We start from the raw sequence: 26,118 nt of genomic DNA on the forward strand, positions 1-26,118 counted from the left end.
TGGTCTTTAAACACTTTTACCTCACTCAATCTGGCTCTTTCTGAAAAAAGTATGGACACCCCTGATTTAATCACTTAATGGCATTTAATGCAAAAACACTGATGTGAAAGTTGACCGTTACGTTACATTTTCATTATAATGAATCTGCTTTCATGACCTGTGACTTTCCAATCCAAAGTCTTGCAGTCAGTGACATAATCTGATTTTGTATAGAGATAGTCAGACTGTATTTACTGGTCCTTATCAAAGTCCTGGTGATCCGCATACACTCAGGTTGTTCATGGGGACGAGACCTGATGGCTGAACAAAGTCCTGAGCACGGATTACTCATTGAAGGAGTCCGTCTGCCTCTGTGCTGAAAGCAGCAGTGATCTCAGAGGCCTTTCTCCTCAGTATCACGCAGCAGAACTACATGTTCTGAAAAAGCTGCTTTGCATGGGGAGTCAGCGGTGGGGGGCACACTACAGAGGACCATTAATGAGCGGATTCCAGAGGATTCTCTCCTTCCCACAAACACCACAACACATCCATCTGTAGAGCAGTACAAAGGAGCGGTGGCGGTTAGGTAAGTCATTAGGGAACTTTTTGAATCACAAAAACGTTTTCTGTTAATAAAAACTGTAAACTGTAGAGGTCAGGGAGGCCGTCCAGCTGTCAAAACAGCTCCGATCTGCTCAGATTTGACTCCCAAACATCAGTTTTAGCTGATTTTAGCTGTTTCATCTGCAAAGTAAAAAAGTTCATTAGAAAAAGTTTATTTTGGTCCTAGATTATGTGTAGTTTATATATAGTATCTATATATGGTTTTACTTTCCTCTAAATAATTCTTTTTTTTAATTAAAATGCCTTTTCCAGCTCTTTTCCTATTAACTGTTTCTGACTTTTTGGGGCGGCTCTCGTTCTGCTTATTGATTCTTTTTGTTTCAGAACTTCTGAGTCACTGCTTTAAAGTCAAGACTCTCTCTGATTTTTTTACAGTCATAAACGACAGTTCACTCCTGTCAGCATATTTTCTTCTTGAGTGCAGGTTAAATGTGTGGAATGATTCCTGCTTTAAGTGACTCAGCACTAAAGGTTATATCTGGCTACAGCAAAATCAAACACAATGCAAAAACATGAATTTTAAGAAAGCAAAAGGACTCTTGTTTTTTTTTTTTTTTTTTTTTTTTTTTTTCTTTTAACTTCTTCTGTCCAACAGCTGAGCAAACAGATTAGAGCTGAAGGCTTTTTGTGTTGGACAGGTTTTACTATCACAAAAAGAGGTTATATAGCTTCAAGAAACTAGAGTGTAGATTTGTATAAACCCCTTTTTGTCGTATTATTTTTATTTATTTGTTACATTTAGTGTGTGTGGGGAGGGAGAGGGGAAGAATGTGAGGGGAGGGTGGAAGAGAGTAAAAGGAAGAAAAGTGAAAAGGTGGGGGATACAAGCACTGATTTGTAAGTTATTAATTTAAGCTGTAACAATTATACCAGATCTGCTGGAAAGACGAATGTTACATCAAAGGTGAAAATCTGACACTAAGATGAGCGAAAAAAAAAAAATCTGTCCATCAATACACTGTAGGTAAGGAGGAGGGATGAAGCAGACAGGGAGCAGTGTGGCAGTGTGCACGTGCACGTGGGGGTGGAGATACATGCATGCTGCCGACGTGAACCGTGTGTTCATAAAGGGAGCCAGATCCTACCCAGCCAGACCAGCCAGACCAGGAGAGGGGAGGAGAGCCCCCCAGGCCAGAAGCCCCCCCAGCATCCGGACCCAGGCAGCCCGGGAGGGGAGGAGGAGGGGACCGCCCACCCCACCAGCCAGGCACAGAGAGGGCCCCCCCACAGGGGCCCCCCCCAATGCCCAGAGGCACAAGCGAACCCAGTGTCCGGCCCCCAGGCCACAAGACAGGAGCGCTTAGCCGTACCAGGCGGCAGCCATGGGGGCCACCGGGCGCCGGACACCGAGACAAAGGCCAGGGACGAAGCCAGGGCCCCCGGAACCAATGAGCCGGCCACCACCCGACCGGCGCCCCGTCCCCGCAAGCCAGCCCAGGCACGCCACCTTAGCAACCCAGGGATCGCCACGCACCCACAGCCACAGCCACCCCCCTAAAACCCTACGCACTACAACCCCCCCCCCCGCCACAAGGACTCTTGTTTTAAGAAAAATCGTCTCATTTTCTGTCATACATGAAAAATAATCGTATCGAGAAAGTTTTTCATTAGCAAAATAATCTAAATGTAACCCATATGCTATCCTAGGCACTTTAACATTGGGAGTTGGGTCATTTAGACCCACTAGACAGTGCTCGGAACCTTTTTTCTTCAATGATTTGTGATCTTCACTGGTGTCCATGGATTACATGAAATCTATCCACCTTTATCCACCTTTGTCATGGTAGGGAGAACACGTCAATGGAAGGGTAGGGTCATCTAAGATGGCACAAGGGTTAAGAAAACATGTCCTAGGGACTAGGATTCTTGTCTGGTCAATGGTAAGACCATTTATCTTACCCCATTGGCAGATTTTTTCAGGAACTTTGGACTAACTTCTAGATGTCTTGTTTTTGCAGTGGACAGTTCACCTTTTAACGTGAAAAATGTGTTATTTGAGTTAACGATCATGGAGACAACCTTTTTACTCAAAGTAAAAAAAAAAATCATCATTAAAAGCAGAGGAAATGTAATGATTTTACCAAAATCAAAGCTCTCTCTGTGTGAAACAGTTCCTCTCACATGCCGTAGAGTATTTCCTTCATTTTTTATGACCTAAAGCAGAGATATTTAACCAGTGTGCCTTGACAGATGTTCAGATGTGCCGTGGAAAATTATTCTGTTTCACTTAAAAGGTCTTTACCCTGCAAAATCATCTTTTTTTTTTTCCTTTTAAGTATATAAATATTAAATATTAAAAGATCACAGGGGGTAGGACAGATTTACAGGGGGGTAGGACAGATTCACGGGGGGGGGGGGGGTAGGAAGTAGAATTGAAAAAGTGAGCTAGCCTAAAGGTCCAGAGCTATGTTAACAAGTGTGGCACTTCATCAGTTGCATAAATCATATAATTAATGGGCCATAAGTGGCCGGGATAGCATCCAGCAGCCCCGTGACCCCGAAAGGGATAAATGGAAGAAGAAGATGAATGAATGAATGAATATAATTGATTGCAACCTAAAGTCACAATGGTCAAATGGTGCATGCACAGTGAGTGTAGGTAAGAAATTTTCAAGGGTAGGAAGGAATTGTAAAAAAAATTAAGTCCTTAAATCATTGTTTTGAAAGCTTTTTGAAATCTCCCCATTGGTTTTAATTTTAGGTGTTTAAATTCCAAATAACATCCAATTTTTCTTGAGTTATCGTAGGTTTCCTCAGATACAGTTTTAAGTCTCCACTGCAGATTAGAGTGGTATCATCTGCAAATGACTTTGTCTTTAGCACACTGGATACTTTACTTACAGAAAATTCAGGATATAAAGTATTCAAAGATTTGACCAAATCTATGAAGCACAGATTACTTTGTCAGCTGTGAGCATGAATGTTTTACTTTCTGCTTCCACTTTTTTGTCAAATCTTTCTTTTTGTTCATTTGTCTTTGCCTTGCTTGTGGAATTGACTGCTCTGTCTGCTCATGTTTTCTCAGGGAGAAGTTAAGGAGCGGCCTGATGGAGTTTGTTCCGAACCAGAACCTGACCTCAGGATCCCAGCCTGAGGTCAAAGCCTGGGATTCAGCAGCACAGCCTGTCATAGCTGGTACAGTTTCTTTGGTTGTATATCTTGAACCTTTGAGATTAAAAACTATAAAACTATATAATCTGTCTGAGGTTTGAAATCCCAAATCATCCCAAATCTTATTTTGCCCCACGACAGCTTCCACATACAATAATGATCACTGGTATTCCCTAAAGCAGAAGCTGATCTCGTGTGCAGCTCTAAATCTCCTTCCTCTTCCTGTGAACAGTTAACAGATCCATTGTGGTTCTGGCCGCGTTGACCTTTGTCCTGCAGCTGTGCCTGGTTCTGTTCCTCCTGCTGAGATGCTGGAGGCTGGACAGCAGAGCACGAGAGGCTCTGCAGCAGCCAGACTCTCTGAAAAAACCAAGCGGTGAGCATTTCAGCTGCACTCCTCCATGAAACCATCTCTTCTGATGGACAGGAAGTTTCGCTTCTTATCCTTAATTTGGCATTTTTCCTTCAATAAACTTGGTATCAAAACTACAAAAGACTGGAATGAATGTTGATGAAACTCAGCTGTACAGTGCTGCTGTTCTCCACCTCTGCCTTTCTTCATCCCTTTTCTGCTTCCCTGTCTTTTTTAGAACACAAATTCTTCCCTCCACACGTTTACAAACCGCCCACCTTCTCACAATATGACGATCCTGCTGGAGCTCCATGGCCCCCCCTCGTCCCTGCAGAGAAAGACCCCCCTGCTCATTCTTTGTGTGCACATCCCCCCCGCCACTGGGACCTCATTCAGAGCGGATGGTCTCCTGATTCTAGAGTCTGGCTCTAAATGTCTGACGACATTTTTTGTTAATGTAAAAAAAAAAAGTGTCAAATAAACAAACGTTTAATTGTTTTTTTTTAAGTGTAAAAAGAATGTTTTTTTTTTCTTATATGTTCACTGAGAAAACCAAGAAAAACTTATTGAAACTGATAAACAAAACCACATGTCAAGTCTAAGCTGCCTTCAGATGGACTCTCCTCAGTCATCCTTCAGGTTTCACTCCAATATTTCATTTTCAGTGTTTCAAGCATCAGTGTCCAGCAACACCGCTGTCTATAAATCAACACTTTTTATCGACCTCTCTGCAGGTCCAGCAGGTTTCTCCTCCAGTTCTGTCTGGATGCTGTTTGAAATCGTCAGCTGTTCCACTTCTTCATCAGCCAGACGCCATACGGAGCTGAATTAACAGACGTGTACTTCAGTAGATGAGTATGGAGTATGAGTACGTTGGATGTTTTTTAAACCAGCCCTGGTAGTGCTGTGTTACGATGTGTCACTGAAGTGGAAGATATCGTCTGGCGCACGCGCTGCACAGCGCTTGCCTCTGTGCAGAGGGGCATTTATAAGTCACTGCTGCTCTCAGTGACTTTTACCGGTATGTTTTTTTAACCAGCCCTGTTACCACCACATTGCTGCCGTGTTACTGCCGTGTCACAGGCACTGTTTGAAAAGAAAAGTTCAGGTATATTATATTAAGTCTTTCTGTGTACCGTCTTTCTTTGTAAATATATCATGTGTTGAACCTTTCCTGCGATTCCTTTTTTCTTTCTCTGGATCTTCCTTCGGTAGTTCACTTCCCCGTTCGGCCACCCAGAGCCTCCAGAGCGGGTTAATAAAGAATCTTTCATCTTCTTCTGGGGGAAACCTTCATTTATTACAGTTCTCTTTCACTCTGTATAACAAACAGAAACAGACACCCCCACCACACTTTCGCTGCTCTCGCTCTCACTCCCCCTTGCGCTGCAGGCGCTCGCTCCTCTTTCTCACACACGCAACGGTTTCAGCACATACACATCCTCATTCTCTTCATGTTTCAATGTGGTCACATGCTGCTTATAGACAGGTGCAGCTTATGTGTGTACAAAATGGTTTATCCTTTAAAAAAGGTAATGGGTGCGGCTTGTTATCAGGTGCGCTCTATAGCCCGGAAATTACGGTAACCCATGAGTAAACATGAATCTTGACTAAATTAACTCAGATGTGAGAAAAACCAATGTTAGGCTTTTAAACTCTTCTTAAAAGGGGGCAGACATGGAGTTTTGTGTTTTTAAATCCCATAGTTGATCTTTTTTCTTTTGTTTTACTCAACTTCCAACTGCTGCTCAGAAGGTAAAAGCTGTGAGGGTGAAGCACAAAGACTTACCCCAGACGGCCATGAACACGGCGAAGAAAACTGTTGCTCCGTTGTCAAAAAAGTGGGTGACCTGAAACATCAAGACTGAGCGTTAAAGTTCTCCCAAAAATGTAAAAAAAAAGGTCAGTTTTAGATCAAACAGAAAAGCCGAAAGCATTTTAGGGTATTCATCCCAGCCCGGGCATTCTCTGTTTACAATGTTTTTGAATGCAATTTTTTTTACTTGTTTGCATATTAGGAGCCGTGAATCGGCTGAACAAATGAATGTTTGTGTTTGATTTATATTTTTGCTTGTATTCATTTATTTTATTTCTTATCTTTATTTACAAATGCACCGGAAGAGGACCGCACTGCGCTTCATTTCCTTGTATAATATAAAATGACAATGTAGTTAATCAATTTAAACGTTATTTAAGAAAATGGTGAGACATGGACATAGTTTTCACAGAGCAGCTGCTTGGAAGTACCTTAGCATAGATGCAGCTGTCTGACAGTCTCAGGTAGGGACAGTACTGGTCACAGATGGGACACATGATGATTTCAGTGGACTGGCAGATTTCTTTGCTGAAAAACAGAGCAAACTTTTAGCTGAATTTGTGTCAAGTGGAATTTGATGCTCAGAAAGGGATTTTGATCTACTGGTGAAACTAGAACCATGCTGTTTAAAACGAGTCGATGTGTTTACCTGACCTGGCAGTCATCCAGAGTGAAAACCCCGTAAAGGAAAACGCAGAGCCCCACCAGCGCAGCAGGAAACAGCATTCCTGTGTACCAACCCAGCCAAGCAAAGTACAGACCGATCTTTTCCCCAAAATATCTCCTACAGTTACAACACAGGAACATAATACATGTCAGACGAATACACGCTCTATTACCATCTGAACGCCTGTCATTCTTAAAAGGTGGCCTTAAAGCAGAGCCTTGTAGTTCTGGATACAGTGGAGGGATTTAAAAAAAGTGTGCCCAATATAAACTATCAAAATTATGCTTGGGTGCCGTAATGGGGGGTTTAACCCAAATGTCACAATGAAGCTCTGTATGTTTGATGCACAAAAGAAATATCAATAACAAAGGTGACAAAAAATGTAGTAAATCAACACAAGTTGGAAAAATTTGCAAATTAACTAAACTTCTAAGTTTGATAAAAAGGGTCTTTTCAACACAGCAAAGGGAAGAAATAATATGCATAAAATGAGTTTATATATATATAAAATCATTAATGTAAATCCATAATTTGAACAACCTTATTAGCAGCATCCTCATAACATTAGACAGCTAAATATTCTGCATTATTATTATTATGGTCTGATGGAACAACTGTCACAATCAAGTCATATTCTATGGAAGCGATTGTGTAGCATAATTAAAAATAAAAGTCAATACCAGAAATGCTTTTTAATTTTCAAAATGTAACTGCATCAAATGACTCAAAATTAAAATGAATTGAATTGAACTGAACTGTCAAATTAGACATTTCTAAAGGAATTTTGCTACACATTTACCAGAGAACTTTTTGAAAATGAAATGTCAAATACCATTTTCTTTATCATTTTAATTAAGAGACAGAATAAGCAGTGTTGAGGAAGAACATGAAAAAGCATTTTGGCGGATTGCTTTTTCAAAAATGCAGCTTCATTTTGAAAATGAAAAAGCATGTCTGGTATTGACTTTTATTTTTAATTATGCTACACAATCGCTTCCATATTATTCTGAGTCAAGACTCCTAGTTTTTGTCTGTCATATGGAGATTTCTTTTATTTTGAAGTCAGGCTCTTGTTTTATTTCCTCACTGGATCTGCAATAAGAAACTTTCCAAATACTTTTGTTTTTGTTAACATTGCTAGCTTGGGGGATTCTATTTATCGGTGGGAGCAGCCCCCTTTCAGGAAGTAGTGGATGGATTTTCAACACGTGACCGAGCAACTTGACATGCATCAAGAATGAGTTGAATGTCGAGTCCAGTAGCTTTTCAAAATAAAACTTCCCTCAGGATCAGATTAAAAATAAAACTGGAAAAAATGTAGGTCGTGTTCTTTTATTTGGATTTGGGGATCAAGAGTGAATCCGAGGGTTTTTGTTTTGTTTTGGGGTTTTTTTGGGGGAATTTTAGGACAGTTTCATCGCTTTGAACACAGCCATCTACAATACTTAGACCTTAAACGCGCTAAAAATGACGAGCAGGTACCTGATGAGCTCCAGCGGCTGGTACTTGTACCAAACTCCCCACCAGGCCCAACACTCATACAGCAGGTGCCGGTGGTTTTCTGCTCCGTGTGTTCTGATGGAGTTTTTGCTGTGGTAGCTGCCCTGTAGATGAACACACATGTGGTCGGTTCAGCTTTGGTGTATTAATAATGCAACACCCAAACAGAGAAGCAGGTATTTGGGTTCTGAGCAGAGCAGGAGTGGAAAACCATCTGAGGTAGACGAGCCGGTTTACCTCGTGAAGAGGGAAAGCTGCCTCATACGAGTTGTTGTTCAGAAGGCGATTCAGTCCTGCAGTCAGACAGAAAAGAAGAAATGTGACGCTGTGGCTAATATCGGGTTCTTTAGACTCTTTTGACCCTAATCACAAAATTTGGGAACGTTTGGGAAAAAACTCACCCATCTTGTTTTTCCCTTCCTCGTATTTGACCCTCTGCAGAATGTGGTGGATGATGCGACTTCTGGTGGCATTGTTGAAAAAGGTTTCTTTGTTGTGGATGATGAAACTGTAAATAACCACAAATCCCTCTTTAAAAATGCTGTTTTCACAGCAAAGAGACGGGCCGGACACAAACTCACTGATGGATCCTCGATCGACTGAAGGGGGCGGTAAAGCTTTCGTTCTGCTCCAAGTCAGGAAGAGTTTCGCTGTCAAATTTCATTGGTTTGCGTGGGAGCCACCCGCGAAATTTGTTGATGTGCTTCTCCATTCTGCAAGAGAGGTTTCCATGACAGCTGCAGAAGCAGCGTAGCTCCACATCCAATGACATATATGCCCCTCTCTCACCTGCTTAAAAATCGGTGCCGCCGTTGCATAAAATATATCTTCCTCCTAGACGAAGTAATAAACAGGAAGTTAGTGCATAAAAGTAAAAGCTCTTTGTGTCACATAATCCGCAGTGAACCATACTAAAGCAATAGAAGAGCATTATTTTAGATCTTAGTTCCATGGTGGGTAGTGCTCAGTGGTGCATTGGTTGGTGCTCTCGCCTCACAGCGAAAACGTCCCGTATGGGGTGAGATAAGTGTCAAAATGAAATGTATGCACACGGACAAAGTTGTGCACAAGACAGATATGAAGAGAGCATTTACCTTTACGTTAAAAATGTCCCTTTTTTTGACTTTTTATAGAACTTTTTCTTGTATTGAATTAGAAATTTCCCGTTAACCAACAGTCAAAAATACATCACAGGGGTCACAGGGGGCTCAGGGGGCACAGGTATACTGTATTGAGTCATGAAACATTGAACTTTTTAGAATGTTATTGATCCTATGATAGGTAAATTATCTTGTTTCCATTGGTCTGTTTTAAAAACCAAAACAGATCATAATAACAGCGATCTCCGGCCGCATTTTGGTGTTGCCAGGTGACCACAGCTGATCATGTAAACAAAGCACCAGGGGGTCGTCTCAGACCCACAAGTGGTGGAAAATAGTCAAATACCAAAGTTTTATTTGAAATCGGCTAAAAAAGGCATCTTACATTGCTGTCAGTGCGCGTCTTGGGCTGTGTCTAAAATACCTCCCTACTCCCTGTCAACTAAAAAAACTATACAGTGCGGAACTCTCTGGATTTCAAAAGCAATTTAAACTCTATTTCTACTACTTTTTTCTTTAACACAAGTACGTCCAGCATTTTTTACTCCCCCTCCGATGTCCAGACCCCAGCCAAAAGGCTGGGTGGCTTAAAAAGAATAATTCAACAGCCTTCAATTAGCCACCTTTCATTTGTAAATGCAACAATAACTGCCTGATCCTCTGGATGACAACAATACAATGTCCTAGCTAATCATATTCCACGCTCAGATCAGGCTGGGGGGGGGGGGGGGGGGGGGGGTTCTGCTTGAAAAGAGCCTCCAAGCTCTGACAAACTTATTGTCCCAGTTTGTCATCTGAAAAACAAAAATGCCAACATTTTACAACACTGAGTAGACATGGAAAATGATCTTGGAACAAGTCAACCCCTATGACTTTGAGGGAGAAAATATAGTCCTTCAGCTGGACTCAGACTCATTTCATAAACATCTTGTTCTCATTTGCTGATTATAGCCGTTGTCCATCCATTCATTTTCTCTGCCTGCTTATCCTGATCAGGATCCCAGGGGTCTGCTGGAGCCCATCCCAGCTAGTCACAGGCAATTGGGGAGGGGTCACCAGTCCATCACAGGGACACATAGATAGACAAACAACCAAGCGCACACACACATACACACCTAGGAGTCATCGTTTAATTTAACCGCATGTTTCTTGGACTGGGGGAGGAGGATCCACGCAAAGATGGGGAGAACATGCCAACTCCACACAGAATGGCTCCTGCCAAGAACCAGGAACCTTCCTGGTGGGAGGCAATAGTGCTGACCACCAAAACACTGTTCTGCATATGGCAGTTGTGCTTTGGAAAATATGAAAACCCCCCTAAATCGTTACAAAGGAGGGAATATTTGACATGTTTTGGAAATTTATCGTTTCAACTAGAATTCAACAAAAAACAATAATATTTTTAAAAAACAAGTGAAACAACATACGTGTATCTTTCCATTGCTGAAGGTTTTCATTGCTCACATCTCAAGAATGTGATCTGGTATTTGATATGGTCAGAAACCGTTTCAAGAGCTCTGGGGGAAGCATGAAGCCAGTGAGGGTTGGGAAACCAGCATATGTGACTGAGCAGCAGCAGAGGACTGATGATATCTGGCAGGACAGAGCAATAAGGAAAGGCAACGTCTCCCCTGGGGTGAGGAAATAAGGGCAAATACATCCAGGACAGAGAGGTGTGAGGAGGCAGGTCAGTCTGGGGACTGCCTATCAGAACAGGAAGAGGAACGTCCATCACACACAGACACACTGAGGAAGAGGACGAAAACGATCAGATCAGAGGAGGACATATATGTGACCGGGAAGTGGGAAAACAGTTCAGATGAGGCAAAGAATCACAAATATGATTATGAATCCCTGTCGAAAGTACCGGCCCACCCAAAACCGTCTCACTTTCCAATAATACGTTACAATAACTGCAGTGGTACGGCCCTCTGGTGGAGGGGGCTGGCGTCTGGCTCACCACTGAACTGTAGGAATGAGAACCGAGAAGCTGAAAAGAAAAAAAGAAAAGGATGTTCACAACTGAAGCTCCTCAGTCTAGTCCGTCTGGTCTGGTTTCCTTTTACAGACTATAACCCTCCTATGAACAGATTTGGTGGTGTCAGGTTTCAATCCGGCCCTCGCCCCGCAGGAATTAGGGGACCACCACAAGGAAGCAGTGAGGTGAAAGGCTGAGGTTTCCGGGTCGGTACACTCAGAGGACTGATGGATGCTGGACTGTGCTATTACTGCAAGGAACCCGGCGATTGGGCTAGGGACTGCCCATACAGACTTTGACAGTCTTATGCAGGGGTGGCGAACAAGTTTGACACCAAGCGCCGAATTTTTTCACTGTGAGAGTCAAAGAGCCACACCACACATTGACCTGCCAAGACGGACAAACACGCAATTAAAGCCGTGTTATTTTCCGTAACACACTCCTCTCCCTACAACACAACAGCAAGTATTGTACTTGTGTTTATTTCAAGGAAAGTGTCCACCCTCAATACACACATCAAATGCAGCTTAGCCAGAGTTAACACAGCGACTACCCTGGAGGTCAGATACCCCCTCCACACACACAGGCACCTCTCTCTCTTTTTCTCTCTCTCTCTCACTCTTTTCTCTGCCTCTCTCTGACACACACAACTACTCAGTGACGGGCGGTGAGGTTGATGGCTGGTGAGGCACTGACTCCTCTGAAGTCAGATTTACGATGATAAAAACTGAATATTTCACCATTCATCCATAACTGGTAATTCTTTGTATCTCAACATTCCTCTTTTAATGACCCTAACACCAACAAATCCACAAACATCTGGACAGAGCATCCTTCTGGTGTCTGAGTGATTCATATTTACAATAAACACATTAAATACATTACATTTCAGTTGTGTGCAACTTAATGTTAATTCTTCAACGTAGTAAACAAACAAGTGCTAAGTAACCATTAAACTGGCTGCGTTATTCGCACACCCCCCTGTCCACATTAAGAGGCCATTAACTTGAACACAAACACACACAGCCAAACGGCATGCAAGTCACTTCTGCTCATAGCTCCCTGGCTCATGGTTTTACACTTAAGATTTCCCACTTCCCATGAGTCTTAGGGGCTGAAGGCGGGGCTAACCCCCGGGCCAGTTGAAGCCTCTCTGAGCAGCTCCTTTACGTGAGTGTCGGTCAGAACGGACCGATGTCTTGATTTCACGTGTTTCATGGTAACAAACAGCGACTGGCAGACATTGAGGAGAACATCGACAGCAGCTTGAGAGCAGCTCTTTTACACACGGTTCTCCGTTCTCCAAAACGTAACAGGGCCTTCTTTCAGAGAGATTTCAGCTCAATCATCTCCGGTTCTCTCGCTGCCTCGTCAGTGACAAGCAGGGATCTCAGGCAGTCAGTCTCTGCATTAAAGGATCCATGAGAAAAGTGATCTGCGGTCGTTTCCGTCCAGCATTACCGTCACGTTCTGCGCTTTATTCATTTAGATTGCAGCTTTCTGCTGTGAGCTCCTCAAAGAAGGAAAGTGGAATGATTGCCATTTTTAATGTGCGCTTTGGAAAGCTTCAACTTGTTAATAAAGGAGACAATTATAGTCAGATCAGGAAGTGTTTTTAATTTTCCCCGGGACACGTTTTGTGCTTTTCTGCCATGAACTATTTTACTGCTTCCAAAAGCTCATAATAATAAACATCGTGACGCCATTCTGTTCAGTAAAAAAGTAAGAATCTTTCCGTTCTTCCAGAAATGTCCTGTGTTTCTCTTTATACTCTGAATTTCCCCATTTTGACCATGACATATCAACACACACATCAAATGTTTATCTATGTGTTCCGGCATTGGGCGTAACCTGAGCAAAGGATTGGCGGTCACATATGTGTCGGGAGCAACATCAAACACACACACTGCCAAATTAATTTTATCATTATTTATTATTTATTTTTAATACCCTCTGATGGTTTGAGTGTGGTTTAAGAGGGAGAAAATTATGAAATGAGGCAGAGTATATAGAAAGTATGATGAGACGCAAAGAGCCGCACGCTCATTGGCCAAGAGCCGTATGCGGCTCGAGAGCCGCGTGTTCACCACCCCTGGTCTTATGGATGGCATGGGTCCAGAGGTGGACCCCTAGGGGCAGACGGCTAGAGAGGGTGTGGACATGGGCTAGCTGACCAAAAGCCTACAGTGAACTGGGAATCCCGGGAGGCATGGAACCCCTGGAACCCTCAAGAACAATGACACACCCCACATAGTGACCCTGACAGTCAAAGCATGGCAGAACCTATGCTGTCAGTATAGGTCATGGATGTGAAACTACCATTCTTAGTGGACACTGGTGCCAACTGCTCTACCTTAAACTCAGTACTGACCTAACATCTGTCCACTGAACACACATCCATCATTGGGTTCTAAGGGGAGACTCAGACTCTACCATACACCAAGCCCTTACGCACTAAGGTCAGCAAACAGCCAAGCTACTCCAGAAAATGGCATATATAGTCATTGGACATCCCTTACGAGTACTGACCACATATAGAGTGGTGGCTTATGTGAACTCTTCGGCCTTTATGCTTTCTCCACTCAGACAACAGAGACTGAGCAACATCTTAGAAGCAGCCACCATCACATTCATGCACAAAAGGGTAAACATGGCAGACCGAATGACCACAGGAATGTGCTAAAAATCAAAGGTGATAGAGCCTTTGCAGCAGTGGCTCCATCCCTCTGGAACTCCTTCCCTCTCAGCCTCAGATCTGCAGACTCAGTGTTTTCTTTTAGAAACAGTGATGAAAGTCAGGCATGGAAAAAATCCCTGAACTTTTCTTTGAGCGATATGGCGGGCACAGAGCGAAATTTTGGAAAAATACGTGGTCTTAGATGCATTCTGGTGCATTCTGGCAGCTAGCTAGAAACTAAGACTAATTAGAGCATCATGATTTGTCATTCAAACCCCTAGTTTGACTCTCCATTAAGGACTTGCTGGTCCTAAAAAAGAATTTGGAAAATTGCTCAAAGTAACACAATCCTACAATCTACGCTTTTCCTTAAAGCTGGAAAACATACAATTGCTAAAATATAGTAACATCAAAGCCCCAAATGGCAAAAAGAACACCAGTAACTATGATATTCTATGAAAATACCTCAGTTATTTATACATTATTTCTGCTTTAGAAATGACTGATGTACAACATCCACTTGCACTGTTTTCTCAAACTATAATTACATCAAAATATGGGATCTGCTTTAAACTATAATTCTATAACATAATACATCAATTCTTTAACACCAATACTAAGTAATCTGGGAAATATCAAAACAAACATACAAACTAAGCTAAACATTGTAAACATTATTTTTTAAGGGAGTGCGGGTCCAAACCATCAAATACTTATAATTAATGTCAACTATACTGAACTAAATCATGGTAATTAGGAAATACAAATAAATTAGATAGAGAAATGTATTCAAAATAAAAACTGAAACTCAAAACTAAAATTGAAATTATTTCAAAATGTGGTTTTGAGATTATTTTACACAAAAAAGTATTTGACCTACACTACCTTAAAAATCTTTTTTTTTTCCAGCCAAGACCACTTCAATTTGTTTTTTATCGTCTTCTCACAACTGAGGTCGTGACCACGCTCAATAATGACGATGCATACCATTATTTTAACACAAATTTGATCGCAAACTCTTCAGATGTGTTTGTGAAAGTTTAGCGTGGGTCCGCCAGTTTTGGTCTCTAGGGAAGCAAGTCACGCTGACCACGTGGGGCAGACAGAGCCAATCAGACCCGTCGACGCATCCGAAAGCAACTAAAACGTCCCGTCATTGGTCAATTAGGCCGGGAAGACGAGAGATGGCCACGACCATAGAGGAAGCGATCTGCGGAGAAATATAGAAAATAAAGCTAAAATTAGCTGATTTCAGACCATTTTTTAATCCGGAAAGCGATTTGTCCGTAGAGATCAGGTCTTTATTTCCCGGAAAGTACGTTCGGTTTGCTCAAAAACCCGGATTTCCGGGAATTCCCGGAAGACTTTCATCACTGTAGAAAGCAGCTAAAAACCTATCTTTTCAAATGGCTTTTTCTTAATTCTTTTTTACATATTGTGTTTTACCGTGTTTTAATGTGAAGCACTTTGTGAGTTTTATCTTGAAAAGTGCTATACAAATACATTTTATTATTATTATTATTATAACGTGTAAAAACAGGTAAGGATCAGTTCAGATTTGTAGTCCACCCCTCTGGAGGGAGCCAGAGAGTTGTACACAGATGATTGTTGTTTCAGGCGTGACAAAGGTGGATTAAGATCAGCATCTGCAGTAGTGGAAGATGAGAATGGTCAGTAGGTGGTCAGAAAGGCAGAAAGACTAACAAGTCCCCAATCAGCTCAAAGAGCAGAAGTTGTTGCAGTTACTGAGGCTCTGAAACTAGAAGCAGGACAGAAAGTAAATGTGTACACAGACTCAGCTTACGCAGTAAAAAATAAAACAAAACATAAAACAAAAAGGACATTACAGCAGTAACACTAGAACAGCTCGAGGAAATCGAGCAGCAGATCAATAGGTGTGCAGGATACCTTGTTTCTTGTTTATTTGCTAAATTGCTTCAGTTTTAATCTTTCAGTAACTCCTGCAGCCAGTATTCTAGCAGAAACAGCCTTCTTTTTCAGCATTTTTACTCCTCCTTTCTGCTGTTTGCTTTGGGGGTTACCACAGTGAATCATCTATCCAATCTTCTCCCCTGCCTCATCCTCGCTTACACTAACAGCCCTCGCGAGACCTCCACCTCTCTAGATGTTCCTCCACCTTCTCCATGCTCTTACTATAGATCACAATGTCATCTGCAAACATCATGTTCCAAAGAGAATCCTGTCCAACCTTATCTATCAGTCTGTTCATCGCCATGGAAACAAGAAGATAATCCTTGAACTCCTCTGTCACACCTACAGAACATCTCACCACTGTCTTCCAGCTTTCATCCATGTCCTGAACAACTCCAGCATTTTTCTCTTCACATAGGATGAGTCATGCCTCTGCGAAGTCCTTTCATTTCTAATAATGTCCATACTGCAGGCTAAAGCCTCAGATCAGCTGATCTTCTCCTCCTTGAGACAATGAGGTGCAGGAGGGAGCTCAAAGGAGGATGTGTGTTTTTCCCATTTTTGAGCTAAAGTTGTAGAATGTGACATAAATGAATGTTCATCTTCTTCACTGTCATGTTTAAACCACTTCTCAGAAGTCATTTCTACAGTGACAATCCTTTCGTAGACTCTGTTCTGCTGCTGTTTGTAGTGTTTGAAAAGTTTTGGGTGTTTTGTTAAATCGTGGTTCACAAAAGTTGAGTTCTGCTCAAAAACTTGAGGCGAAAATACTTGAAACAAAATTTACCCTGATGCACCAAGAGAGGACATGAAAAGAAAAGGACAGCGAATATTCAATAAGTCAGAAAAGCTGAGTCAAACCTTCAAAAAGAGGAAAGGGATCATTCTAAACCACCATTGTCTTTTGTTTGGGCTACAACACAAACAGTAGGGTTTTCTGTTACCGGTGCCCACTTATGGAATAATCCTCCAGAGCTGTGCATGATATCAGATCATGCACATCACTGAGTATCATGATATCACTGTTTTAAACGTCAACCAAAGATTTACCTTTTTAGAAAAGCTTTTAAAACTTGGTAGTTGGCAGCAAATGATATGACAGTGGTGAGATGTGCTGTAGGTCAGACAGAGGAGTTCAAGGTGGAGGTGGGACTACAGTGATCCCTTGCTATAACACGGTTTACTTTTCACGGTTTCGCTACTTCACGGATTTGCATCGTGCATTGTGTTCTGCATTCTGATTGGCTAAAAAGTCACTAAGCTTCTTCTCTACCTGTGCGTCAATAACGTTGCAGTTTAATATGTACACGTACGTAAAACAGCTTGCCAAATTTACATTATGTACGTGCAAATTCTCTTGATGTTGGCATGTCGGTGTATAAGGATGTTTTTGATGTTTTTGGGAAGAAGAAAAAAGAGCGACACCAACTATGATCACTATGTTCTTCTTCCCCCGAACAAACACACCTGCAGCTGCACCGCGGGCTGCAAAAGAAGAAAACACTGCAGAGTAAAGTCAGGATGCAGCGGCTTAGTCTGGACTTAGAGCAGTTAAATACACCTATTTGTCCCACTGTACTTTTTTTAATCATTATTTTATAATGACAATTCTTTGGGTCTTGGTGGGCGGGGCTAATCTCCGCGATTTGAAGCCTTCTGTTCACATTGATGATTAAAATTATTATTTGACAGTACAGAACAGAAGTTATTTGTAGAAAAAAACGTTTCTAAGGTACTTTTATTGGTGAAACAAATGCTTGAGCCTGTAAAATGGTTTGTTCTGTCTTTTCAATGTATAATAGAGTATTTAAATGTATAATAATTGTTAAAAGATATAGAGGTTTCTACTTCACGGTTTTTGCCTATCACGGGTTCTTTCTGGAACGTAACCCCCGCGAAAAACAAGGGTTTACTGTACACCAAGGATCAGCTTTGAGTCCTTTTTTGTTTGCTATGCTGATGGACAGGCTGACAGACGAGGTAAGACAGGAATCTCCCTGGACAATGATGTTTGCAGATGACATTGTAATTTGCAGTGAGAGTAGAGAGCAGGTGGAGGAACAGCTAGAGAGGTGGAGGTTTTCTCTGGAAAGAAGAGGCATGAAGGTCAGTCGTAGTAAGACAGAATACATGTGTCTGAACGAGAGGGATCAAGGTAGAAGCATTAGGTTACAGTGGGCTGAGGTGAAGAAGGTGCAGGAGTTTAAGTACTTGGGGTCAACAGTTCAGTGTGATGGGGATTGTGGAAAAGAGGTGAAGAGGCGAGTGCAGGCAGGTTGGAGCGGGTGGAGGAAAGTGTCAGGAGTATTGTGTGACAGAAGAGTGTCAGCAAGACTCAAAGGAAAGGTGTACAAGACAGTGGTGAGACCAGCTCTGCTCTATGGGTTAGAGGCGGTAGCAGTGAGACAGAGACAAGAGGCTGAGATGGAGGTAGCGGAGATGAAGATGTTGAGGTTCTCCTTAGGAGTGACCAGGTTAGACAGGATAAGGAACGAGTACATCAGAGGGACGGCTCATGTTGCCTGTGTTAGCGACAAAGTCAGAGAAGCCAGACTGAGATGGTTTGGACATGTTCAGAGGAGGGATAGTGGATATATTGGTAGAAGGATGTTGGAGATGGAGCTGCCTGGCAGGAAGGCAAGAGGACGGCCAAAGAGGAGATATATGGATGTCTTAACAGAGGACATGAAGTTGGCTAATGTTAGGGTAGAAGATGTCCATGATAGAGTGAGGTGGAAAAGGATGATTCGCTGTGGCGACCCCTGATGGAAAAAGCCGAAAGAGAAAGAAGAAGTTGGCAGCAAATCATTTTTTTTAACTTTTTTTGTTTCATTTTTTTATCTGTCTCTTTGTAATTTAACCCCCCCCCCAAATTTACTCTAAATTTCTATTTTTTATTTCTTTTCTTAATGTGAATCACTGTTAATGATGATGATGATGTTAGAAAGAGTTTTTTAGAAAGAAAAAAACGTTTTCGCCTTACAAAATGCAGCCAGTGAAAAAGCTGCTGCTGCACTTCTGATGATGATGATGATTATAGGATGCATTCTTACACTCAAAAAAACAACTCAATGGATGAACTCAATTTAATTGTGGCCAGGATTTCCATCCAATAAATATGAGTAGCCCCACCTCAAAGAAAATTCTTCCATGTAATTAAATATAATTGAGTTAGTCGAACTCAATTTTATCAAGGGAGGCAAGGCAAAAAGAAAATCCTCAGAGATCGGTCTTTAAGCAGTCTTGAACTTAGAAGCTCTGCATGCCAATACCACTGACTAAGCCACTGAGCTAACACTTTTGTGGCAACTTACAGCTGCCAGTATTAACACAGAGAATAATTTTTTCTATAAATGAGGTTCGTCGTGTATCGTCTTATTGGGAGAAGCCGAGTTGAAACAATTCCAAGCCACAGTACGTTTTTTACGTGAAAAAACACGAACGAAGGTTTTCTCTCTTCGAAAAGTCGAAGGATTTGACGGACCAAAAGTCATAGCAGGCATTAGACGAAATAGCTGAACATTTTAATAGTTGAATGGTTAAAATAGGTGAAAAACTGTAGCCGTAAAACGGCAGAAGATACTTTAAAAAGAATAAATAAAGAGAAACAGGAAAACAGCATTCAACATGGGCACGGCATGCCCCTTACTTGAACTCATTTATTTTGGATTACCGGAGTTTATAGGTGAAACTATTAAAACATTTTGTGTTAGGTCAATTAAATGTAGATACATTATTTTAAAATAAATATATTTAGATAAAACAAACAGAATTTAAATGTGTTACATGAAAGAGGGGCTTGAATCATTTTTGTGTGTTTGTGTACCTTTGGACTCAAGTTATCTGTTCTGGCTAGCATGCATGCAGTGCAGACATGGAAGACCACAGCCTCACAGAGGCCTCTTCTCACCTGAAAGGCATGCGTATGTTCATGAGCTCTGCGTAGCGACAAAGCACGTCCCACGGTGCGTGCAGCTTCAAGAAGATCATGTCGCTGTTTGTTAGTGAGGCCTGCAAAGACACAAAAGCAGAGGTAGTGTCCACAAACGACATCCAGGGTTGTTCACACATGTGTGCTTCTCTACATCGTCTAAAGTTTCCCACTGCCTTTGTTGTGCTTCTTAACGCAGAACCGATCATTTTGCCACTGATCTCCTAATAGACCCACTCCAATGTGGTGTGGTTTGTCAGCTTGTATTTGGTTCTTTTAAAGTGTTCTTTTGGGATTTTTCTGATGATGGAGGACAGATTAAAGTTACATTTTTGAGTATTTTTTTATTCAAATCATTGTGAATCAGGAGCAGACGAAAAAATATATTATTGACATAGAAAACATGCCAGGAAGGCTATTAGCTCCCTGCTCTGCTCCATTCTGATGCATCCACTTGCAGACAAACAGATCCATGAACGTCTTTGTTTTCCTCGTCTGAGCTGGAATCTGGATCAAAGCCGGATAGCTCTGATATTGCTCGACATTTTTGTTCCACCGGTAATGTTAGGTTGGGGTTGTGAGGGGGCTGTGAGCGAGTGGGAGAGCATGTAAACAAAAGGATGATGGGAAATGACAGCAGGGTGACTCCCTGCCAATGTACCCGCCTACAATTTAGAGGTAAATTTCAAATGAACTCCTGCTGCTCTGCAGAAACTTTTTGCAAGAAAACGACACAAGTTTTTTCATTTTGTTTGAAAAGCGGTAAAATCATAATTAAAAGACATCCAGGAACGCTTTATAATATTTCAAAAGATGATTGGAGTAGGACTTGAAGCCCTTGTTTTGAAATGACACATTTCTAAGCTTACAGTTGGAAGAACAAAAGCAACAATAAAGGTTCTCCACCTCTTTCTCCATCAGCAAGCCCTCTGCACGGATGTTCCTCTCAAAAATCTCCCTCTTCTCCGATTGTGAGCTGGACTTCCTATAAACCAGGACGTAGTCTATGCGGCTCTTTCCATCACTGAAGAACAGGCCGCTTGCTTTGTTCTTGCTCTGCGTGGAACATCATGGAGACATAAATGTAAAACACATAAAAAACTATGATTGGGGTTGTACCCGAATTCCCACCCTAACCCCTAAAAGACTACACAGTACTATACTTTATAGTCTTACTAGACTATACTTTTTTTAACAGCAAATACGACACCACTGATTTCCCAAAGTAAAAACCCAATAAATACGAACATTTTACTAAGACTATTTATGAATGCACTATGTTCTGGTGAGGAAAACAAATGTAAATTCATTTCTTCAAATGCAAAGCATTGTGGTCAGTATTCTTCAATCAAATAAGCATCAATGCCATCTGGTTCTTGGTAGAGACTTCTGACTTCTTGGTAATTTCCAGGTCAACGGATTTTGGAATTGTAGATCGATCAGACAGCTCTACTAAACGATGAATATCCTACACGGAGCACTAATTAGTGAAAGAATTCGGACATAACCTTCATATTTCAGACCAAACATTTGCATTAGAATAACCGCTGACCTCAGCGATGCACACATTAGATTTGGTGTTGTCTTCTAGGATGGTGCTGTTGGTTCCAGGGTTCTGCAGGGTGAAGTCCTCATCCCTGGACCCACTGCTGATGCCCACACACCTTTCTGTCTCAAGCAGCACATTGACATCCTTCACTGCTGAGCAGAAGATTCAACATGAAGGCAAACACATTCCAGCTCAGTTGCCAGCCTTTCTCTGTCCTTCTGAGGACTTTAGTGATTTAAAAAAGGGGGAGCTTGCCTTGTAAGGCACTATCCTAACTCTTTTAAGGTCATGTAAGTTACAGAACTTGAGTCAGACTTAAAAATCATACTTAAATCTCAGGGTTTTGACAAAAGTTGTTCCTCATAGCTCAACTTCATGTTCGCTGTTCTCGATTCAGTTTCTATAAATAAAGAAAAGGAAGTTTTTAGTATCAAGTGCATGTCCAAGTTTGTGACACCAAGTCATTCTGATTCCAAGAGAAAATTGGTCCAATTTACAAGCGTTTACATCCAAGCCGTCATGAAGTGACAGCGGGCAGAAACCTGTCATGATGTGGTTCAGACTAGAGTCATAGTCACATCCCCCTATTGTGTAGGACCCATGCAGGGAGGTTGGCCTGTATTGACCTTCATGGTTCTGGCTCATGGAGGGTCGTAGAGAGGCGCGACTGCACCTGTGTCTCGCTGTTCCATTGAAGCTCGTAGGACCACCTCAAGAGATGGCATAAAAATAAAACGTACCATTGTTGTGTGTCTGGTAAGTGTATCATGAAGTATTTGTAAGGATTAAGTAAGTTGCAGTCACTTATCTTGTACGGGTGACGCTGTTGTAGGGTGACACTGTTGTACGGTGACGCTGTTATAGGGTAACGCTGTTGTACGGTGACACTGTTATAGGGTGACGCTGTTGTACGGTGATGCAGTTTAACGGTGGCGCTGTTGTAGGGTGACGCTGTTGTACGGTGACGCTGTTATAATGTGTCGTGTTGTACGGTGACGCTGTTGTACGGTGACACTGTTATAGGGTGACGCTGTTGTACGGTGATGCAGTTTAACGGTGGCGCTGTTGTAGGGTGACGCTGTTGTAGGGTGACGCTGTTGTACGGTGACACTGTTATAATGTGACGCTGTTGTACGATGACACTGTTTTACGGTGACGCTGTCGTACGGTGACGCTGTTGTATGGTGACGCTGTTTTACAGTGACGCTGTTGTATGGTGACACTGTTGTATGGTGACGCTGTTGTACGATACCCTTCCACCACTCTAGGTGGACATACTAGACCTCTACTGACCGCGCCCAATGCTGCACGCACGGAGTTTGCACGTGATAGATAAGTGCAGGATGCCTGCAGACGAGCGTTTTCACAGCCCTCAGCAATGTGGGTTCAAGCGACCATTCCCAACGAAAAGTCTATGTAAATGCTGGAAACACATAATACAGGCTTCCGCATTCAAAACTCTTGTGTTGACATGTAGCTATACAAGTTTCTACAACTATTTTCTGGCTCTATGTACAAAACATGCGGCCATTGAACTCATGTTGACACCTAAACCAGTTTAACGTTAACCAATCAGGGACTATGATTTGGTAGTGACGTATAAATCACTCCCCTCACCCCCTTAATTCCTAGAAGTACAAACCATTTGAAAGGAGAAGAAATTAAGAATTGTGGGTTGTGTCTGGCTGGAATTCTATGACAGTCTTTTTATACTTCAGAATAGATCTGTAAAAGAAAAAGCAATATTCACCAGATTTCACATCAAGCCTATTCCAACTGTAGGTGGTGGGCACGCACTAATAAAAAGTAGAAAAAAGAAGAAGCAGAAGCCCCTCCCGGCTCATCCAGTGTGAACACCATGAGCTAAACCAGGGGTCGGCAACCTGCGGCTCTTTCATCCTTGTGCTGCGGTTCTCTGTGTTTTTGTGAAATAACTATCATGTTCTAAGATTGTCGTGGCACCTTTAACACCGTCAGGTAGAGCGAGCAGGCAGAATGTGCGGAGGGGGCGTGTCTGCCGTTGTGGACGCAACCAGAGTCTGTTATGGGATGGAAGGATCTTCTAAAAAAGACATTCAGTGGGGATCTCTTGAGGGGCTCTTGGGGCGCCCCAAAAATAGTTTTTTCTCCAAGACTAAAACCACCCATTTCTGCATAAATTTGATTACATTTGCGTTAGGGCGCCCCGACTATCGTGTCAACTCGCTACTATGATGACCGTATGTTGCTCTGTCTATGTAGAACACTCTGGAGGGAGGATGGGGGTGGGGGGGGGGTTGCACGTGGGGGAAAACAACAAACAGGTAGAGAGGCGGGGGCGGGGCTTAGACTCACCGCTTATGATTCCAGACCAGCAACAAACTAACAGCTGCTTCTTTTTAAAAATTAGTTGTCAATATAATTTATTGGGTTTACTGGATTTAAAGAAGAAAAAATCAAAGGGACTTTGTTTCCATCATCTCACTTATCTTAACTCTGGGTGTTTGACAGACAGAAAAGTCTATTCAAGGTTGTAAAGAATACAGAATTAAATAAAGAATTAAATAAATATCTTGACAGCATCATCGCCAAATGAACTATCGCGATATGTCGGCGAAATGATTTTTTCTAACGCCTCTAGTGTTGCGGCTCCCTTTGCTTTCACTTCTGAGGGTAACTGATCCAAATGGATCTTTGAGTGGTAAAGGTTGCCGACCCCTGAGCTAAACGCATGTAGAATGCGTGTTTCTGAATGCGCATCACATTACAGGTGTGTCCGTGGCTTAACAGTGACAGCCTCGCAGGATTTGAGGCGTTTCACCTGCTTCTCCTCTTCTTCATACTTGCATACTGTACAAGAGTTGATTAATATCTGTCACCCACTGCATGAATTCAGAACAAACATGCGTAAACATTTTTGTTCGACAGTAGGGGTGGGCATATGGATCAGAGTATCGATAGTATTTATACCAAGGTGTAGTATTAATAATAGTGTGATGAAATTGACACTTTCATTGCAATTTTTCGATAAAAAACGCCCAATTTTGGCAAAAACCCGCCTGATTTGAGCAGAAAACTGCCCGATCTGGCAACGCTGTCTGTCTAAACAGCTCAAAATTGTGTATTTTCAAAATTGTTCTATAATCACAACATTTGAGGAAGAAGTATTGGTGTCGGTGTTGATATCAGCAAATACTTGCCCAGTATTTTTTTGGTATCTGACCCAAATTCCCAGTATCACCCGTCCCAAGTCTATAAGCTCACTGAGCGGTCTAGACCCTTCATTATATGCGGACCACTTGCTCACTAATATAGGTTTGACCATTTTTGGCCTGTAATTACATTTCAGAGTTCATTTTAAGATTTTTAAACCTTTAAACAATCTTGCACCGCTGTACCTCTCTGGGCTGGAGTTGTGACTAAGGCTTAAGTTTATGACAGCTGACTCTGTTACTGATTTGATTTGATTTGAGGGGAACTTTGTTACGGCTCAGCAACCAATCGATCCAAACAATGACCTTTAGAGATAAACTGAGAGTAATGGGAATTATCCATTAATTTCAGCGCAAATGTTCAATCTGTGTTTTCAGATTGGAGCGCTGTAAGTCTCTCTTAAATTTTTTTACAAGTCTTACAATTTTTCAACATTTGGGATTACGACCTGTGAGCTGCTGCAGCCCAGTGACAAAACTCGATCATGAACAGTGATAAACGTGGATACATTTTTTTATAATCTCGAAAAACTACATATTTAAGGTATTTTTTTCCCCCCATTTTAAATCAGTTCATGAGATTCTTGTAAAGCTGTCCTCCTTTGCCTCATTTAATGAGGCAATAGAGGACAGGAACGTCAGCTGTGTGTCTCACCCATAGCAGGCCCGTCGTCCTGGATGCTGGAGTCCAGGCCGGAGGCAGACGACTCCTCCATGATCTCTTCTCCTCCACAGTAGGAGACGGTAAGAGGCCTGTCTGCTGCCTGGTGGCTGCAGGCAGAGGACTGCAGCAGGACTTGGCAAGGATGGGAGCTCCGCCTCTGGGGCTCAGATCCATGTAGAGACAAACTCACATCTGTTCAACACAAAATGACACCAGAAGAAGCTGTTTCTCCCTGGATCAGGATTTAAAGTCACATATGTCACTGAAAATGAACATTTGTGGAAACAATTTTTTTTACAGTCCTTTTATATGTAACTCAGTGACTGTACAAGAGAACTGGACTGAGTGACCCCTCCCCCCTGGCGTTCCAAACAGGAAGTTTGGACCAAAATCCCATAGACGTCTATAGAGAATTAAACAGCTATTACTCAGTCATTCTATTGGTCAGAATAACCCTTCTTACTCTTATTTTACAAGTAATAAACTGGCCAATCATATGATGAAAAGTAGGCGGTCCTATGTAGAACGTTCGAAACGTTTGATTGACAGATTAAGATAAGCTCAGATAAGCAATAGGGGAGTGGCCTTTCAACAAGCTCACTTCTGATTGGTTGCCAAAGAAACATTGACCCTGACCGACTTGGACCAATCACTTCTCACTGACATCTGGCTCCAAAATGGTGGCGTCTGTATCGTTAAAAAAAAAGGCAACTGAATTGATTTGATGTGGTTTGAGAGCTAGAGGTAAAAGTATTTCTATGGTTGACATCCCACTCACTCAGTTCAGTCCTCATAGACAGTCAGAAGTTAAATTTCATTAAAAAAATCTACTTTGCCATAAATCTATAATAAATGAATAAACAGTAAAAAATAAACCTTTTTTTACTTCCTTTTGTTTCACTTAACTGTGACAGATTAACCAGTCAATTATCATTCTAGTCTTTATCAACTATAAAGACATATCACGCCATTTAAGCTTTAGACGGATTAGAATACACGACGACAGAGCAAATCCGATACAGATAAATGCCATTTCCACATCCCAGG

The 26,118-nt window shown here is 42.0% G+C and overlaps 2 protein-coding genes across 6 annotated transcripts in view; one reads left to right on the plus strand and one right to left on the minus strand.

The window, feature by feature from the left end:
* LOC101168426 (anoctamin-4-like) overlaps positions 1 to 26,118 on the minus strand; it is a 106,725-nt gene that overhangs the window by 26,620 nt on the left and 53,987 nt on the right. For 2 of the 4 annotated variants that reach the window (XM_023952309.1, XM_023952312.1), the window contains 12 exons: positions 25,063 to 25,263; positions 21,220 to 21,368; positions 20,574 to 20,723; positions 19,647 to 19,747; positions 8,839 to 8,883; positions 8,631 to 8,762; positions 8,451 to 8,557; positions 8,287 to 8,342; positions 8,032 to 8,153; positions 6,532 to 6,666; positions 6,314 to 6,410; positions 5,856 to 5,916 (listed from right to left, as the gene is read on the minus strand). In XM_023952309.1, the coding sequence (XP_023808077.1) occupies positions 5,856 to 5,916; positions 6,314 to 6,410; positions 6,532 to 6,666; positions 8,032 to 8,153; positions 8,287 to 8,342; positions 8,451 to 8,557; positions 8,631 to 8,762; positions 8,839 to 8,883; positions 19,647 to 19,747; positions 20,574 to 20,723; positions 21,220 to 21,368; positions 25,063 to 25,263 (1,356 nt within the window). The remainder of the gene's footprint in view (positions 1 to 5,855; positions 5,917 to 6,313; positions 6,411 to 6,531; positions 6,667 to 8,031; positions 8,154 to 8,286; positions 8,343 to 8,450; positions 8,558 to 8,630; positions 8,763 to 8,838; positions 8,884 to 19,646; positions 19,748 to 20,573; positions 20,724 to 21,219; positions 21,369 to 25,062; positions 25,264 to 26,118) is intronic. The other 2 variants (XM_023952311.1, XM_023952310.1) reach the window with 2 other exon arrangements.
* On the plus strand, positions 246 to 5,239 carry LOC101168175. Of its 2 annotated transcripts, XR_002289009.2 has the most exons (5): positions 246 to 565; positions 3,629 to 3,738; positions 3,947 to 4,090; positions 4,305 to 4,705; positions 4,801 to 5,239. XR_002289009.2 is itself a non-coding variant. In XM_004085010.4 (4 exons), the coding sequence occupies exons 2-4, from the start codon at positions 3,651 to 3,653 to the stop codon at positions 4,496 to 4,498; spliced, it is 426 nt and encodes a 141-aa protein (XP_004085058.1). In that variant the 5' UTR covers positions 254 to 565; positions 3,629 to 3,650; the 3' UTR covers positions 4,499 to 5,238. The 2 variants fall into 2 exon arrangements, 1 of the variants encoding a protein (XP_004085058.1); XM_004085010.4 differs by having other exon boundaries at positions 254 to 565; positions 4,305 to 5,238.

This window comes from Oryzias latipes, chromosome 23 (assembly GCF_002234675.1).
Source record: "Oryzias latipes chromosome 23, ASM223467v1".
NCBI lineage: Eukaryota > Metazoa > Chordata > Actinopteri > Beloniformes > Adrianichthyidae > Oryzias > Oryzias latipes.

Bases quoted from the DNA above. Each gene is read 5' to 3' on its own strand.
- LOC101168175 (XM_004085010.4), top strand. From the start codon at position 3,651: ATGGAGTTTGTTCCGAACCAGAACCTGACCTCAGGATCCCAGCCTGAG. The intron at 3,739-3,946 runs GTACAGTTTCTT...TCCTGTGAACAG, and splicing joins AGCACAGCCTGTCATAGCTG to TTAACAGATCCATTGTGGTT. The intron at 4,091-4,304 runs GTGAGCATTTCA...TGTCTTTTTTAG, and splicing joins CTCTCTGAAAAAACCAAGCG to AACACAAATTCTTCCCTCCA.